Source organism: Coregonus lavaretus, assembly GCF_964263955.1.
Source record: "Coregonus lavaretus genome assembly, chromosome: 31".
NCBI lineage: Eukaryota > Metazoa > Chordata > Actinopteri > Salmoniformes > Salmonidae > Coregonus > Coregonus lavaretus.
Window position 1 is genome coordinate 2504937 of NC_140018.1, and position 18310 is coordinate 2523246.

An 18310-nucleotide genomic window follows, 5' to 3' on the forward strand; every position below is an offset into this window, starting at 1 on the left:
ACAGGACACTACAGGACACTACAGGACAGGACACTACAGGACACTACAGGACAGGACACTACAGGACACTACAGGACACTACAGGAAACTACAGGACACTACAGGACAGGACACTACAGGACAGGACACTATAGGACAGGACACTACAGGACAGGACACTATAGGACAGGACACTACAGGACAGGACACTACAGGACAGGACACTACAGGACAGGACACTACAGGACAGGACACTATAGGACAGGACAAAACAGTCTCTTCTGGATAGCCTCTTCAGAATGGGTCCAGTTTTCTCTGGATGTCTGCTGACATGTATTGGAGTTCAGGAGGATGGAGTCTGTCTCCAGAATGGGTCCAGAGTGGATGAGTGGTGGAATGTATTGGAGTTCAGGAGGATGGAGTCTGTCTCCAGAATGGGTCCAGAGTGGATGAGTGGTGGAATGTATTGGAGTTCAGGAGGATGGAGTCTGTCTCCAGAATGGGTCCAGAGTGGATGAGTGGTGGAATGTATTGGAGTTCAGGAGGATGGAGTCTGTCTCCAGAATGGGTCCAGAGTGGATGAGTGGTGGAATGTATTGGAGTTCAGGAGGATGGAGTCTGTCTCCAGAATGGGTCCAGAGTGGATGAGTGGTGGAATGTATTGGAGTTCAGGAGGATGGAGTCTGTCTCCAGAATGGGTCCAGAGTGGATGAGTGGTGGAATGTATTGGAGTTCAGGAGGATGGAGTCTGTCTCCAGAATGGGTCCAGAGTGGATGAGTGGTGGAATGTATTGGAGTTCAGGAGGATGGAGTCTGTCTCCAGAATGGAATGTTTTTTGGGATGCATCTTTTACCAGGCAATCTAATCTTTTTTTTTTTTTTTACAAAGTATTCAAAGAATGTCCAGCCTCTGTATACACTACCATTCAAACGATTGGGGTCACTTAGAAATGTCCTTGTTTTCGAAAGAAAAGCAATTCTTTTTGTCCATTAAAATAACATCAAATTGATCAGAAATAAAGTGTAGACATTGTTAATGTTGTAAATGGCTATTGTAGCTGGAAACAGCAGTTTTTTAATGGAATATCTACATAGGCGTACAGAGGCCCATTATCTGCAACCATCAGTCCTGTGTTCCAATGGCACGTTGTGTTTGCTAATCCAAGTTTATCATTTAAAAAGGCTAATTGATCATTAGAAAACCCTTTTGCAATTATGTTAGCGCAGCTGAAAACTGTTGTGCTGATTAAAGAAGCAATAAAACTGGCCTTCTTGAGACTAGTTGAGTATCTGGAGCATCAGCAATTGTGGGTTCGATTACAGGCTCAGAATGGCCAGAAACAAATAACTTTCTTCTGAAACTCATCAGTCTATTCTTGTTCTGAGAAATGAAGGCTGTTCCATGCGAGAAATTGCCAAGAAACGGAAGATCTCGTACAACGCTGTGTACTACTCCCTTCACAGAACAGTGCAAACTGTCTCTAACCAGAATAGAAAAAGGAGTGGGAGGCCCCGGTTCCCAACTGAGCAAGAGGACAAATACATTAGAGTGTCTAGTTTGAGAAACAGACGCCTCACAGGTCCTCAACTGGCAGCTTCATTAAATAGTACCCGCAAAACACCAGTCTCAACGTCATCAGTGAAGAGGCGACTCCGGGATGCTGACCATCTAGGCAGAGTTGCAAAGAAAAAGCCATATCTCAGACTGGCCAATAAAAAGAAAAGATTAAGATCGGCAAAACAACACAGACACTGGACAGAGGAAGATTGGAAAAAAGTGTTATGGACAGACAAATCGAAGTTTGAGGTGTTCGGATCACAAAGAAGAACATTTGTGAGACGCAGACCAAATGAAAAGATGCTGGAGAAGTTCTTGATGCCATCTGTCAAGCATGGTGGAGGCAATGTGATGGTCTGGGGGTGCTTTAGTGGTGGTAATAATAATAAATAATAATATGCCATTTAGCAGACGCTTTTATCCAAAGCGACTTACAGTCATGCGTGCATACATTTTTTTTTTGTGTGTGTGGTAAAGTGGGAGATTTGTACAGGTTAAAAGGGATCTTGAAGAAGGAAGGCTATCACTCCATTTTGCAACGCCATGCCATACCCTGTGGATGGCGCTTGATTGGAGCCAATTTCCTCCTACAACAGGACAATGACCCAAAGCACAGCTCCAACTATGCAAGAACTATTTAGGGAAGAAGCAGTCAGCTTGTATTCTGTCTATAATGGAGTGGCCAGCACAGTCACCGGATCTCAACCCTATTGAGCTGTTGTGGGAGCAGCTTGACCGTATGGTACGTAAGACGTGCCCATCAAGCCAATCCAACTTGTGGGAGGTGCTTCAGGAAGCATGGGGTGAAATCTCTTCAGATTACCTCAACAAATTGACAACTAGAATGCCAAAGGTCTGCAAGGCTGTAATTGCTGCAAATAGAGGATTCTTTGACGAAAGCAAAGTTTGAAGGACACAATTATTATTTCAATTAAAAATCATTATTTCTAACCTTGTCAATGACTACATTTCCTATGCATTTTGCTATATTTCCTATTCAAACTCATTTCATGTATATTTTCATGGAAAACAAGGACATTTCTAAGTGACCCCAAACTTTTGAACGGTAGTGTACTTTTTCAATCATCACTACAGGGCTTGTCAAAACTCCCAACAGCGGTTTACTGTTTCTGTTTCAGTCCAGGCCGCAATGACTCATATCAGTGATCCACTGTCAACAAGAGAAATTGTGACCATGCAGGCCAGGATGTATCAGAATAGGATATCACTCTACAGGACAGGATATCACTCTACAGGACAGGATATCACTCTACAGGACAGGATATCACTCTACAGGACAGGATATCACTCTACAGGACAGGATATCACTCTACAGGACAGGATATCACTCTACAGGACAGGATATCACTCTACAGGACAGAATGTCACTCTACAGGACAGGATATTACTCTACAGGACAGGATATCACTCTACAGGACAGGATATCAGTCTACAGGACAGGATATCAGTCTACAGGACAGGATATCACTTTACAGGACAGGATATCACTCTACAGGACAGGATATCACTCTACAGGACAGGATATCACTCTACAGGACAGGATATCACTCTACAGGACAGGATATCACTCTACAGGACAGAATGTCACTCTACAGGACAGGATATCACTCTACAGGACAGAATGTCACTCTACAGGACAGGATATCACTCTACAGGACAGGATATCACTCTACAGGACAGGATATCACTCTACAGGACAGGATATCACTCTACAGGACAGGATGCCGCTCTACAGGACAGGATATCACACTACAGGACAGGATGCCGCTCTACAGGACAGGATATCACTCTACAGGACAGGATATCACTCTACAGGACAGGATATCACTCTACAGGACAGGATATCACTCTACAGGACAGGATATCAATCTACAGGACAGGATATCACTCTACAGGATAGGATATCACTCTACAGGACAGGATGTAGCAGGCCAGGATTCCTGTAGGTACAGAGATAGTACAGAGATAGCACCTTGTAGGCACAGAGATAGTGCCCTGTGGGTACAGAGATAGTGCCCTGTGGGTACAGAGATAGTGCCCTGTGGGTACAGAGATAGTGCCCTGTGGGTACAGAGATAGTGCCATGTGGGTACAGAGATAGTGCCCTGTAGGTACAGAGATAGTGGCCTGTGGGTACTGTAGGTACAGATGGATGTTGCTGCCAAGTGGCCCATTGCGTTAGCATGCGGAGCTGACATTCAATATTTTTCTTAAAACACTGACAAAACTAAGAAAAACTAGAACAGATGCTGTTATCATCTTCACACATCAACTCATGTTCACATAAATACTTGACTTACGCGAAAGGTCTATTTCTGTGAAAGTTTCAGAAGTTGTTGATAGTCTTAATCAGGTAAAGCATAGGCCAGGGGTGCATCAATTTTTGGGCTTGGTGGGCCAAAAGATAATCTGCATGGTGGGCCAAAATATAATCTGCATGGTGGGCCAAAATATTATATGCATGGTGGGCCAAAATATAATCTGCATGGTGGGCCAAAATATAATCTGCATGGTGGGCCAAAATAGAATCTGCATGGTGGGCCAAAATAGAATCTGCATGGTGGGCCAAAATATAATCTGCATGGTGGGCCAAAATATAATCTGCATGGTGGGCCAAAATATAATCTGCATGGTGGGGCAAAATCTGAGTGGTGGGCCAAAATATAATAATATGCCATTTAGCAGACGCTTTTATCCAAAGCGACTTACAGTCATGCATGCATGGGCTCCTGAGTGGCGCAGTGGTCTAAGGCACTGCATCTCAGTGCTTGAGGCGTCACTACAGACCCCCTGGTTCGATTCCAGGCTGTATCACAACCGGCCGTGATTGGGAGTCCCATAGGGCGGCACACAATTGGCCCAGCATCGTCCAGGTTTGGCCGGTGTAGGCCGTCATTGTAAATAAGAATTTGTTCTTAACTGACTTGCCTAGTTAAATAAAGATAAAAATGCATACATTTTTTGTGTATGGGTGGTCCCGGGGATTGAACCCACTACCCTGGCGTTACAAGCGCCGTGCTCTACCAGCTGAGCTACAGAGGACCACACCATAATCTGCATGGTGGGGCATGGGCTGAACAAATAGACATGATCTATCTTTACTGAACTAAAATATAAACACAACATGCAACAATTTCAAAGATTTGACTAAATTACTGTTAATATAAGGAAATCAGTCAATTGAAATAAATTAATTAGCCCCTAATCTATCGATTTGACATGACTGGGCAGGGGCGCAGCCATGGGAATGAGTTTTTCCCCGCAAAAGGGCTTTATTACGGACAGAAATACTCCTCAGTTTCATCAGCTGTTCGGCTGGTTTGTCTCGGACGATCCCGCAGGTGAAGAAGCCGGATCTGGAGGTCCTGGGCTGGCATGGTTACACATGGTCTGCGGTTGTGAGGCCGGTTGGATATACTGCCAAATTCTATAAAACAACGTTGGAGGCGGTTTATGGTAGAGAAATAAACATACAATTATCTGGCAACAGCTCTGGTGGACATTCTTGCAGTCAGCATGCCAATTGCACGCTCCCTCAAAACTTGAGACATCTGTGGCATTGTGTTGTTTGACAGAACTACACATTTTAGAGTGGCCTTTTATTGTCCCCAGCACAAGGTGCACCTGTGTAATGATCATGCTGTTTAATCAGCTTCTTGATATGCCACACCTGTCAGGTGGATGGATTATCTTGGCAAAGGAGAAATGCTCACTAACAGGGATGTAAACACATTTTTGCACAACATTTTAGAGAAATAATTATTTTGTGCGTTTGGAAAATATCTGGGATCTTTTATGAAACATAATAATTAAAATAATTGGTCATTTAGCAGACGCTCTTATCCAGAGCGACTTACAGGAGCAATTAGGGTTAAGTGCCTTGCTCAAGGGCACATCGACAGATTATTCACCTAGTCGGCTCGGGGATTAGAACCAGCGACCTTTCGGTTACTGGCACAACGCTCTTAACCACTAAGCTACCTGCCGCCCAACATGGGAACAACACTTTACATGTTGCGTTTATATTTTTGTTCAGTAGAAAATATAAAAGATAAACAATAGCTTTTTAGGGTCTTTAAACAACAGCTTTTTAGCAAGCAATCATAAAATCACACTTCAAACATTAATCAAATTGTAGCCATATAACTTGACATCTAGCAACACATTCTGATTACCAGTATTAAATATGTATTAAAAAAATAACCATTGTGGCACAGAAACTGCAACCAAGTTCCTATGTTCATATGGCTAATAACTTGAACATGGGTCATATGGCTAATAACTTGAATATGGGAAAGGTGTAACAATTTGTATTTGCAGCAGTAAGTCACTGAAATGCATCAGAGAGGTATTGGAAAGTTCAGGAAAACATCAGAGAAGCTCATCAGGCCTCTATCCTTTTGGGGGCCCTAAGCGGAACCCTCTTGGCAATGGATTTTTTTTAAATTGCAAAAATGGTGGTCCTCTGTAGCTCAATTGGTAGAGCTTGGCGCTTGTAACGCCAGGGTAGTGGATTCGATCCCCGGGACCACCCATACGTAAAAATGTATGCAATGTATGACTGTAAGTCGCTTTGGATAAAAGCGTCTGCTAAATGGCTTATTATTATATTATTAAAGCATTTCTACTAATTTTGTCATGGGGTGTAGAGCCAAAAGTTGCTGTTTTAAAACTAATTTCATGCAATTCTACTCATTTTGCCATGACTTATGTCATGTTCATATGATATCTGAGTGAGAGTGACTAACAAAATCAATGGGGGCACAAAGGTGAACCGGTGGACTGTCTTCACTGATCTGCAGTCCTCCCCTTCCCCCTACACACACACACAGACACACACACACACACGGGCAGGGCACACACACACACACACACACACACACACACACACACACACACACACACACACACACACACACACACACAGACACACGGGCACACACACACACACACACACAGACACACGGGCACACACACACACACACACAAACGCACAGCATGTGAGAGACTATCGGAGCCAACCTCAGTGTTGCTCTATTAGCATTTAAACACCTCTGTCCAGGCCACCCTCCTGTGTTCCCAGTGTAGCACAGTACAGCTAATCAACACACTCAAGGTCAATGGACTCCACTCTACAAAGGCTGAGCCAGGTCAAGACAAGACCAGAATATCAGTCTGACCAGCCAATGGGAAGTGAATAAGAACACAGCAGGATATCCTTGTCCAGAACAGTCAGTTAAGCAGCTTTATGTACAGATAGCAAATGACACTTTCATTGTAACTGGTTGCTGGGATCATTCCAAAGCTTAACTACAAACACAGCATTTTAAACATTAAAACATTATTAAAACAAACTTGAAATATTAATATCAAGCAAGTAATATGCCCTCCCCCCCCCCCACCCCCACACACACAAATATAAGACTTACATAGAAAATGACAAACACCCACAAGTTCCGTAGTGAAGACAGAACCAGACTAAGCAGAGTTGGAGAAAATGGGGAAAAATGACTCCGAACCAATATATTCCCTGGGATGTGGCCAATATCTCCCCTGTGGGAAATATCTGTTGGGATGTGGGGGTTGAAATGAAATTACAGAATGAAAGTAATTGGTTTTAAATCAAGGGCCTCCTGCCGACTAGCTGTGTAGTAATCTATTGCTAGGGGCCTCTCCTACAGCTCTTATTATTGAAATAGGGGCCATTACAAGAGCTCTTATTATGAAATAGGGGCCTTTACTACAGCTCTTATTATGAAATAGCTTCTTTTGATGTGAGGAATGAGAAAAAAGAGAGCAGCAGTCCTCCTAACACAACAATGCCAGTCAAATCAATGGTGGAAAACATCATGAAAGAGAGAGAGACAGAGCGAGAATTACTTGACACATTGGAAAGAATTAACAAAAAAACAGAGCAAACTAGAATGCTATTTGGCCCTAAACAGAGAGTACACAGTGGCAGAATACCTGACCACTGTGACTGACCCAAATTTAAGGAAAGCTTTGTCTATGTACAGACTCAGTGAGCATAACCTTGCTATTGAGAAAGGCCGCCGTAGGCAGACCTGGCTCTCAAGAGAAGACAGGCTATGTGCACACTGCCCACAAAATGAGGTGGAAACTGAGCTGCACTTCCTAACCTCCTGCCAAATGTATGACCATATTAGAGACACATATTTCCCTCAGATTACAGAGATCCACAAATAATTTGAAAACAAACCCAATTTTGATAAACTCCCTTATCTACTGCGTGAAAACCCACAGTGTGCCATCACAGCTGCAAGATTTGTGACCTGTTGCCACAAGAAAAGGGCAACTAGTGAAGAACAACACATATTTATGTTTATATATTTTCCCATTTGTACTTTAACTATTTGCACATTGTTACAACATTGTATATATACATAATATGACATTTGAAATGTCTTTATTCTTTTGAAACTTCTGAGTGTAATGTTTACTGTTAATATTTATTGTTTATTTCACTTTTGTTTACTATCTACTTCACTTGCTTTGGCAATGTTAACATAAGTTTCCCATGCCAAGTCCTTAAATTGAAATTGAATTGAAAATAAAATTGAAATTGAATTGACAGAGCGAGAGAGAGAGGTAAAGAGATTGTGTAAGAGGGAGAGGAGAGAGAGAGAGAGAGAGAGAGAGAGAGAGAGAGAGAGAGAGAGAGAGAGAGAGAGAGAGAGAGAGAGAGAGAGAGACAGAGAGAGACAGAGAGACAGAGAGACAGAGAGAGACAGAGAGAGACAGAGAGAGAGAGAGAGAGAGAGAGAGAGAGAGAGAGAGAGAGAGAGAGAGAGAGAGAGAGAGAGAGAGAGAGAGAGAGAGAGAGAGAGAGAGAGAGAGAGAGAGAGACAGAGAGAGACAGAGAGAGAGAGAGAGAGAGAGAGAGAGAGAGAGAGAGAGAGAGAGAGAGAGAGAGAGAGAGAGAGAGAGAGAGAGAGAGAGAGAGAGAGAGAGAGAGAGAGAGAGAGAGAGAGAGAGAGAGAGAGAGAGAGAGAGAGAGAGAGAGAGAGAGAGAGAGAGAGAGAGAGACAGAGAGACAGAGAGAGAGAGAGAGAGAGACAGAGAGAGAGAGAGAGAGAGAGAGAGAGACCGGTTTAGACTTTCCTGTCTATAATCTATCCTAAAATAGGTTTGAATATTCACATCCATCCACCTGTAGCCTACTATTATTTCATGCATATTTACAGCTAACTGTGGTCTGACCCATTCCAGCCAGTCTGGGTCGTCTCTGTCTCCCTCCATGTAGCAGATAAGCTGTAGGTCAACCTCTTGAACCCCAGGCACCAGAACATCCAGGCACCAGCACGTCTACCCAGGACGGCATTGGACAGAGGGCAGACAAATGCTCAAATCGTGGGGGGAGGTGGTGTGTGTGTTGATTTTTTTTTTTTTGATGTGTGTGTGTGTGTGTGTGTGTGTGTGTGTGTGTGTGTGTGTGTGTGTGTGTGTGTGTGTGTGTGTGTGTGTGTGTATGCATAGATTAGATGGGTTTAGTCTGGTGTGGTTGACATTCTGGGTGGTTGTGCAGTGTGTGGGGAACAAAAGGCTTGCAGGACAGAGGTATGAGAAACAGGAAGATCTGCAGCTCCGCACCACAAACACATTTTAGTCATTTAACAGACACTCTTATCCAGAGCGACTGCGTACATTTTCATACTTTATTTTTCATACTGGCCCCCCATGGGAATCAAACCCACAACCCTGGCATTGCAAATTCCATACTCTACCAACTGAGCCACACTGGACCATGTCTCTGCTGCTACATTACCCTGCCTCCACTGCTACATTACCCTGCCTCTACTCTAGTCCTCCAGTCCCCTGCTGCTACATTACCCTGCCTCTACTCTAGTCCTACAGTCCCCTGCTGCTACATTACCCTGCCTCCACTGCTACATTACCCTGCCTCTACTCTAGTCCTACAGTCCCCTGCTGCTACATTACCCTGCCTCTACTGCTACATTACCCTGCCTCTACTGCTACATTACCCTGCCTCCACTGCTACATTACCCTGCCTCTACTCTAGTCCTACAGTCCCCTGCTGCTACATTACCCTGCCTCTACTCTAGTCCTCCAGTCCCCTGCTTCTACATTACCCTGCCTCCACTGCTACATTACCCTGCCTCCACTCTAGTCCTACAGTCCCCTGTAGCTCATTTACATTTACATCTACGTCATTTAGCAGACGCTCTTATCCAGAGCGACTTACAAATGCTCAGTTGGTAGAGCATGGCGCTTGCAACGCCAGGGTTGTGGGTTCGTTTCCCACGGGGGGTGGGGGGGGGGGCAGTATGAAAATGTATGCACTCACTAACTGTTAAGTCGCTCTGGATAAGAGTGTCTGCTAAATGACTTAAATGTAGTCTGGTCAGTAGGGGTTCTGAGAGTGATACATGGGTCATCAGACTCTCAAGGTTTATATCTATTGTTATTTTTACTACTGCTCTTTAATTATTTGTTACTTTTATTTCGTATTATTTTATATTGTATTTTTTGTGTGATTTTTTATTTGTATTTTATCTTTTGGTATTATTTCTTAAAACTGCATTGTTGGTTAAGGGCTTGTAAGGAAAAAATAAAATATATATATAAAAAAATGTATGCACGCATGACTGTAAGTCGCTTTGGATAAAAGCGTCTGCTAAATGGCATATTATTATTATTATTATTAAGGATTATATGTGCAACATTTAGGAATCAAAGTTAAAAAAGAATCATAAGAAAGTGCAGAGAATATTCCAGAATGGTATAGAAAGAACACAGTGAGGTCACCGTTATTTGGTGGACATTTCTATGAGGGCTTTATCTTTTCATCTTTTTATTTTATTTTTTATTTAACTTGGCAAGTCAGTTAAGAACACATTCTTATTTACAATGACGGCCTACACCGGCCAAACCCGGATAAAGGGGGAAGCTATGTCACCACGCAACACAAAGTGTGCTGTTGTAACTCAAGTTAAATAATTAATGTTCTTTATAAGTTATTGAATATCCTACAAGCCTGATATGAGTAAAACATTTCTATCATGTATTGGAAAGCATTTTGACCCCTTGAACTTCACAAATAAAACTTGGAAATTAACTAGGCCTATTGAGCAACAGCGTGAAAAAACACAACCAGTCCAAACAAGACAAGCCCATAATAAGGTGGCAGCCAACAAGCCGATAAAGCCATAGAACTGCTGCTCTACCCACAGCCTTTGACACCACGGCTTTTGTTAACGCTTCACATTGAAATTGACCCTGGCCCTGTGCGAGGGAAGGAGGAGGCGGTGTTTTCTGAAGGCACAGACAACAACAAAAAAACTATTCGGCAATTGACAATTTCCTGAAGGGAGGTCGGGCTTATCACTCCCAAATCTCTCTCCTAAGTGTCCCATCTGGAGTGGTCCCAGGTTGGCTGAATTGGTTCAAGCACGCAAATGACATTGTTACATGCACACACAATGGACTAACTACCTGAGAGAGAAGCTGGAACCAAAGCTCAGAATCTATGCTGTGTGTTTTACCACTCCAGAAGTGAGTGACGTCCTCTTCGGAAACTTTATGCCAAATATTTCAGGTAAGGAATGACTATTTTATCAGTGTATAAAGTACTGCAGAGATGTAATCGGAAGAAAAATTGGCATATATTCTAAACCAGGGTTCTTCAATTCCGGTCCTGGAGGGCCGAAACACCTCTGTTTTTCATCCTCTCCTTCTAATCAGGTGCTAATTCAGACCTGGATCACCAGGTGAGTGCAATTAACTACCAGGTAGAAATAAAAAAAAGAAGTGTTTCGGCCCTCCAGGACCGGAATTGAAGAACCCTGTTCTAAACTGTTCTCGGGCAAAGTTGGTTGGTGCAATTTTGCGCACGCGTTTAAATAATGACCATGAATCAGTAGAGTTCAGTAGTGTAGAGAATGTTGTCTGCTTCGTTTTCTCTTTGAATGAAATGATTATAATTGTAATGACCCATAGTTCTTCGAGTCACCACACTTATTATTGTACTGCGTACCACACGTCGTCTTCGTGCGTTGAATTAGGCTGATATTATGGCACAATTGCCTTCACTTAGCGCGGTAAATAATCGACTTTTCTCTCGGTGGAGACTGCTATTGGGTGTTTTACACATGAGTTACATTTTCTAACAGGGAATTTAATATTTTTTAAGATGCCTTAAAATAATATTGTCACAGGCATATAAATATGCCTTCACTAAGCAGTGTAATACTTGTTAGTTTGAACATGTGCAGCTAATGTTTCCACACATGCCTCCAAAATCGGGACAGTAGAATTCAATCACATGCAGTCAGTTATAAATGTATGTATCTTCAGGGCCTATTCAATCAAAACCGTAAGCAGATTTCTTGTTTAGTCTACTCTATACATTTTTACATGCAGAATTACATTTTCATTCAATGTGATCAAAGATATCTACTGGACAAGCTTCTGTACAGTTTCTGTACAATATATTTGTGTAAGGTTTTCTGTGCATCTTCCTATATAACTATCTCTGTCCTGTCTCTGTGTCCCAGCAGGTATGATTCAAAGGAAGGAGGTGGTTCTGTCAGTCCTGGGGGAGCTGCAGGATGCCACAGAGAGCTCCGGCCTGGACGCCCTCACCAGGGTAGCTCTGGAGGTCCACCAGGTCCTGACCCCCTTCACCCTACCCTCTTCCTCCTGCCAGGAGTTCCCTGACTGGGCAGGCATCGACGGCGTGGCCCATAGCCTGTACCCTGCTGACGCCCCTGGAGGCCTCCTACCTCTGGTCTGTAAGGGAGAGGGGAACCTGCTGTTTGATGCAGCCAGCATGCTGCTAGTGGGGACTACTAGTCTCAGTGTGGAGCTACAGGTGAGCAGGAAGTGTTTCTTTTTGCATTTGAATGAAATATGTGTTTCATTGGCTTCTGTGGATTTTGTATTTCCAAAGCATGAAGGTTATAATTTACGTCATTTTGAATGTGGATAACTCAGAGCTAAAATGTATTTTCCATGTTTTCAAAAATATAAAAATACTGCATTCTGACAACACATGTTTGCAAGATTATAATTAGTTACTGTATCGGTCTGTAGCCTAATTTGTACTGTACGTGTCCTCCGTTCCCTCCAGGTGCGTACAGTGGTGGACATGCTGCTGTGGAAGAGGTACTACCTGGGTGGTATGATCGACTCCAAGGTGATGCTGCAGGCAGCCAGGTTCAGCCTGTGTGCCGAGGAGTCCCAGGATATGCTCAACCTCCCCCTCTCTGTCCTCGAGGCTATCTTCGACGCCGACGTCAAAGCCTCCTGCTTCTCCGGCTCCTATGCCAACATGTGGCACCTCTACGCCCTCTCCTCTGTCCTCCGGTGCAACATCTACTCTGTCTACCCCATGTACAACCTCAAGATACGGCCCTACTTCAACCGCCTGATAAGACCGAGGTCCTACCCCGAAGACCTGGATCCAATCACCATGCACATCATGTGGTCTGGAGAGCTGGAGGGGGGCTCCACCAGCTCCAGGTTCAGACCCAGAGTCTTTGTAGCGTTAGTCCAGGCTAGTGACCTCCAGATGGGCAGTCCTAACGACGAGCAGAGGGTCCCCCCGCTGAAGTCCCTGGAGCTTCTCAACCGGGACTCTCACCTATCCTACTCCAGTCTGAAGGACAAGTACAACATCACCAAGAGCACCTTCTACCGCTGGAGGCGGCAGACACAGGAGCACCGCAAGAAATCTGCTGCCAGGTCCACCTCTATACAACTCCTTAATACTCTTTGTCTGTTGTAGATACTGATGACATCAGCATCATGGCACTCTGGCACTTTCCCACTTTTTAATGGCTTGTTGTGTTTGTTTGTGTTGTTTGGTCTGTATGTTTTAACCTTCTGCTGACATTGAATGAGTATTAATCTGTCTATCTCTTTCTGTGAAGGTACGAGGCCAAACACTTCGTCCAGGCGTGCTACCTGGAAGGGAATCTCATCCCACTGCACCAGTTTAAAGAGTTCTTCCCTGAGATCTCCAGGTAAATAAGACACTGAAAGCACCGTCAACACAGTTCAGATCCCCACATGATGTACTTCTTTTATCGTTTTTTAAATGGTTCAAAAAATTATATCGATTTTTAACTTGACTTTTCTGTGCCCAGAGAGCCATGGTCATGCTGCCGTTGTCTTGTATAGTTATGCTGCTGAATGACCTTTCCTTTGGAACAACAACAATGTGATTCTCTTCCAGGTCCACCTACTATGCCTGGAAGCACGAGCTGATCTCGTCCGGCGGTAGTTTCTCCACGGGGGAGGTGAGTCCAGGGGACAGCACGGAGCAGGAATCCTGGTCCTCCCCTGAGTCCAAGCCCGGGCAGGAGGACCGTGAGGTAGAGCCAGAACCAGAGCACCACAACAGCGTGGCCAGTCTGTTTGGCCTGAACTACAACAATGATAAGATGGACGGGGAACGGGCCCAGAACCTGGCGCTGATGCAGGAAGCCAAGAAGGTTCTTCAGAAATGCATCGCTATGAACACCTCGTTCCCCTTCAGGATCTTCAAGAGGAGCTTCCCAGGCATCTCCAGGTCAGCCACAAGGATTTGACTGATGTATAGCATGGCCTTTAATCAATGATTTGTCTTTTTGTTATTTTATTCATCTTTTTTTTTTTTTGCCTTCTGTTTTCTTTCTTTCTCCCTCCTTCATTTTATTGATTTACTGTTAAGTGTGTTACAATTTGAAATGCAGTTTAACTAAAGTTTTAATTTGAAATAATCCAGATCCACATACTACAACTGGAGAAGGGAGGCCATGCTGTTCAATAGAAGCTACAAGGCTAGACGCAGTGAAGACGGCTCCGATGCGGATAAGAGTAGCCCCACCGGTGGTCTGTCCCCTATCAGGGGGACTGAGAGCCATGGTCACGCTGCCGCCGTCTTCCCCATAATGAAGATCTGTAGAAACAACCGTAAAGGCTTCAGGCTGGTGTTCCTACGCAGGAAGAAACTGAGAGAAGCAGCCAAGGTGAAGTTGTGGAAGTCAAGATGGCCGTTGTCCAAGTTCAAAGTGAACTACCCCTCCCTGTCACTCTGTTTCTATTGGATGTGGCGCAACGGCCCGAGTCAAAACAGGAAGGAGGAAATCACCCACCCGTCTCTAGAGGTGAACAGACCTGAGAATATTATGGAGAGCGACAACCCAGTAATGGAGAACGTTAACGCCGTGACGAAGAGTGAGATGAAGACGAGGGGTCTGACACAGGACGTGTTCTTCTCTGAGGGGGATCCAACAGAGGGTCCGAGAGGCCCTTCCACAATAACCTCTGTGACACCCCCCTTTGATGCCCCTCTCCCTCTACCCAGGTCCCCCCTGCCCCTCCCCAACCCAGCCAAGATGTCCGCCGCCGCCACCACCGCAACAGACGACCAGATGTTTGTGATGGATCTGGTGGTCCTGGCCAACTTCAAGGCCAAGGCCAAGCTGTTCCTCCAGCAACGCTTCGAGGAGAAGTCCTTCCCCACCTTCAAAGAGTTCAGGTCCTACTTCCCCCTGACTCCCCGCTCTACCTATTATATGTGGAAGAGGGCCCTGCATCACGGCGTGCCACTGGTACATGGCTGAGAGACATGGCTGAGAGAGGGCACCAAGTGAAATGGTGGTCATACACTTTGTTACAGTAGCTTTAAGCAGAAGGGTGTCCCTGTAACAAACTGAAATGCTCTCGTCTCTAGTCTCTTCAGAATCCTAAACTATCCCCTCTCCCCCCTTCACTCCCTCAAACAGAGCCATCAGTATCAACTCACCCCCTCACCCACTTTTTTATTTTTTATGATGTAGATTTTTCACAATTTTTCTTCAACTGAGCACACTGTATTTGTTTGGTTGGAGGTTTGTTTGAGCACCTGGGTGAAGCCTAATGCATTGGAATTGTAGCTAAATGCATCTTAATCATGATTTGTCCTCCTCCTTGTTTGTTCCTGTCCTCCCTCCATTCCTTTATCTATCACCTTCAGCTCATGGACATTTGCACGTGTGTGAAAAGAGACTGTTCCACTAATCTTCCGCTGGCCTCCAGGCAAAAGGCAGTTCAAAGTCACCCTGATGGTGACAGTGGAGCTTTATTTAAATGGCTCTTTGTTTGAGAATGGTTGTTCCTTCTCCTCTTGTCTCTGTAGTCTTGGTTTTAATCCCATCTCTCTCAGGATGGTTGGTTTTAATCATCTCTCTCGGGATGGTTGGTTTTAATCTCATCTCTCTCGGGATGGTTGGTTTTAATCCCATCTCTCTCAGGATGGTTGGTTGGTTTTCATCTCATCTCTCATCTCTCTCTTAGTTCGTTAGTAATTGTTTTCAGGGTGTGCTGTTTTTGTTAATCCATTTGATGTCTGTCTATCTGTTCTAGAGGATTCCAAGTGGTTTACCTTTTTTTGTTAATGAGTTGTATTGAAAGAAGTCTGTATCTGTTCTAGAGGATTCGTAGTGGTTGAAGTTTTTTGTATTTTATTTTGTATTTTTTTTTTGATTTGTTGTATTGAAAGAAGTCTGTTTGAGTTATGGAGGATTCGTAGTGGTTGAAGTTTTTTGTATTTTATTTTGTATTTTTTTTTTGATTTGTTGTATTGAAAGAAGTCTGTTTGAGTTATGGGGAAAGGTATTTGTTTCAGAAATCAAGTGTATCCTTTTTTTCCCCCCTCCCTTTTGGTTGTCCAGGCATGTTCTGCAAACACTGAGTTTTGATTCCCCCCAAAAATGTGACAATTGAATGTACATCCAAAAGGATGATTTCACTTGGTGCATCGCTGTTTCCGTTTCAGGGTCTTTACTTCAACATGGTGTGATTTATATAGCAGTAGATGCTACACCAAACAGGTAATCACCTATAGCTGTGGCCCAGCGAGTCTCCTAACTCTAGGTGTTCTGCACTATGTTATTTCATTGGGATACAGAACATATCTCAACCACAAACAGTATGAGGGGGGTTTATTGGTTTTCCACCATATGTTACAGGGTTGTCTTTTCAAGACACATTTGTTTTATTTTCATTGACAAATTTGTTTACTAATGAATGTTTACAACACTTCTGGACTCACTACCAGAACATGTAATTATAATATACTAATTGGCCTCATTGAGTATATATTTCCTTTTATGAATCTCTATTTTCTTTATGATTACCATACTTTTTTAATTTTTTTAACTACCCATCATGTTTTTGTCTGGTTACTATACTGTGAAGTGTCTTCTTGATATTTGAAGTCTTAAACTATGGTATGTTAGTTTTCATCAATTATGTTTTTGACTTTTACATAAAAAAAATTTTTAATGTCAGTAATTTTTTTTCCAAACCACATTTTCTCTTGAGTATTGACATTTTTAGACACTGGTGTATAACTGCCATCATAGTAACCAAACATTCTATATTTCAGTTTCTGCATATTTATTTGTTTGTCATCTGATGGAGTGTACTACAACAACAACAACATGTTTCTCACTCACATAGTGGAAAATATTTTTTACCCCATTTTGCTATAAGGCAGAATATCAATAAAACCACCAACTCAAACTCGGCTTGTGCTTGATTGCAAGTCAACCCAATCGTACTGCTTCTAACTCCATTCACATACCTGGCAGCAGGTTATCAAGCTTTAGTTTAGACGTGTGATTTTTATTCCGTTGTAGTTCATTGTCCTCGAGCTTGAGGAGACCGTGATGTAGGACTAGTCTTCTGAGGCGTCGACCAAGCTGAGTTCTAAACACGGTGATCGCAGTGGGCTTCTTAATCTGCTTCGACAGGGGGCATGTTCTTTTCTCAATCGATGGCTCTCTCCCAACTGCTATGTCAATGGGCCATAGTGCGGTTGTTCATTTTCTGATGTCTTTTTCACCTGTGCCGACATTTACATTTACATTTACGTCATTTAGCAGACGCTCTTATCCAGAGCGACTTACAAATTGGTGCATTCACCTTATAGCCAGTGGAATAACCACTTTACAATGTTTTTTTGGGGGGGGGGGGTAGAAGGATTACTTGATCCTATCCCAGGTATTCCTTAAAGAGGCGGGGTTTCAAATGTCTGCTCAATCATCATCTGATTTCTGAGTGGCAGAACGTGTTCTGTATATCATGTCATGTTACCCATTTATCAAAGCTAAAGGCAGTGGAACAAAGTGGGGCTTCAGATCGTTTTTACAGGTAGCCATGAAGTTCATGTGAATTGCCAACTGAATCTGTCTGACCAACAAGTGTTTGAAAAACAACCATAGTTTTTCTAAGGTTCAGATGAGATTGTCTGACCTCATAAAAGAGCAAGATGGTGGTGAAAGCAACTCTTCATTCACTCTCCCCATAGGGAGTTACAGTGCATCAAATGCACAACTCAGTCTTTGACCATGATGACACGATCTCTTTCTGACTCTAGTCTCCATTCTGTCTGCTCTATTGTCCTTGTGCTAATGAAGGGAATGGCTGGCGGGGGGGGGGGGGGGGGGTGTAATTGTATGCATGGTGACAGAGGTGTAAGTAGATGAGAGAGGGATAGGAGTTCCAGGGGTGCAGAGAGAGAACGATCTGGGGCCTGGGTAGAGAGGGTGGGAGAGGGCCTGGGTAGAGGGGGCCTGGGTAGAGAGAGTCTGGGTAGAGAGGGTGGGAGAGGGTCTGGGTAGAGAGGGCCTGGGTAGAGAGGGTCTGGGTAGAGGGGGCCTGGGTAGAGAGGGTCTGGGTAGAGAGGGTGGGAGAGGGCCTGGGTAGAGGGGGTGGGAGAGGGTCTGGGTAGAGAGGGTGGGA

At 43.9% G+C, this 18310-nt stretch overlaps 1 protein-coding gene across 1 annotated transcript; it reads left to right on the forward strand.

Annotated features, from left to right (window-relative positions):
- Nucleotides 1-12095: 12095 nt before the first annotated feature.
- Nucleotides 12096-15147, forward strand: LOC311107018 (vertnin-like; the record flags this gene model as incomplete). Its single annotated transcript, XM_084149471.1, has 5 exons — nucleotides 12096-12410; nucleotides 12669-13282; nucleotides 13471-13563; nucleotides 13776-14111; nucleotides 14307-15147. Exons 1-5 carry the CDS (start codon nucleotides 12099-12101, stop codon nucleotides 15145-15147), a joined length of 2196 nt encoding a protein of 731 aa, XP_084005597.1. The 5' UTR covers nucleotides 12096-12098.
- Nucleotides 15148-18310: the final 3163 nt, after the last annotated feature.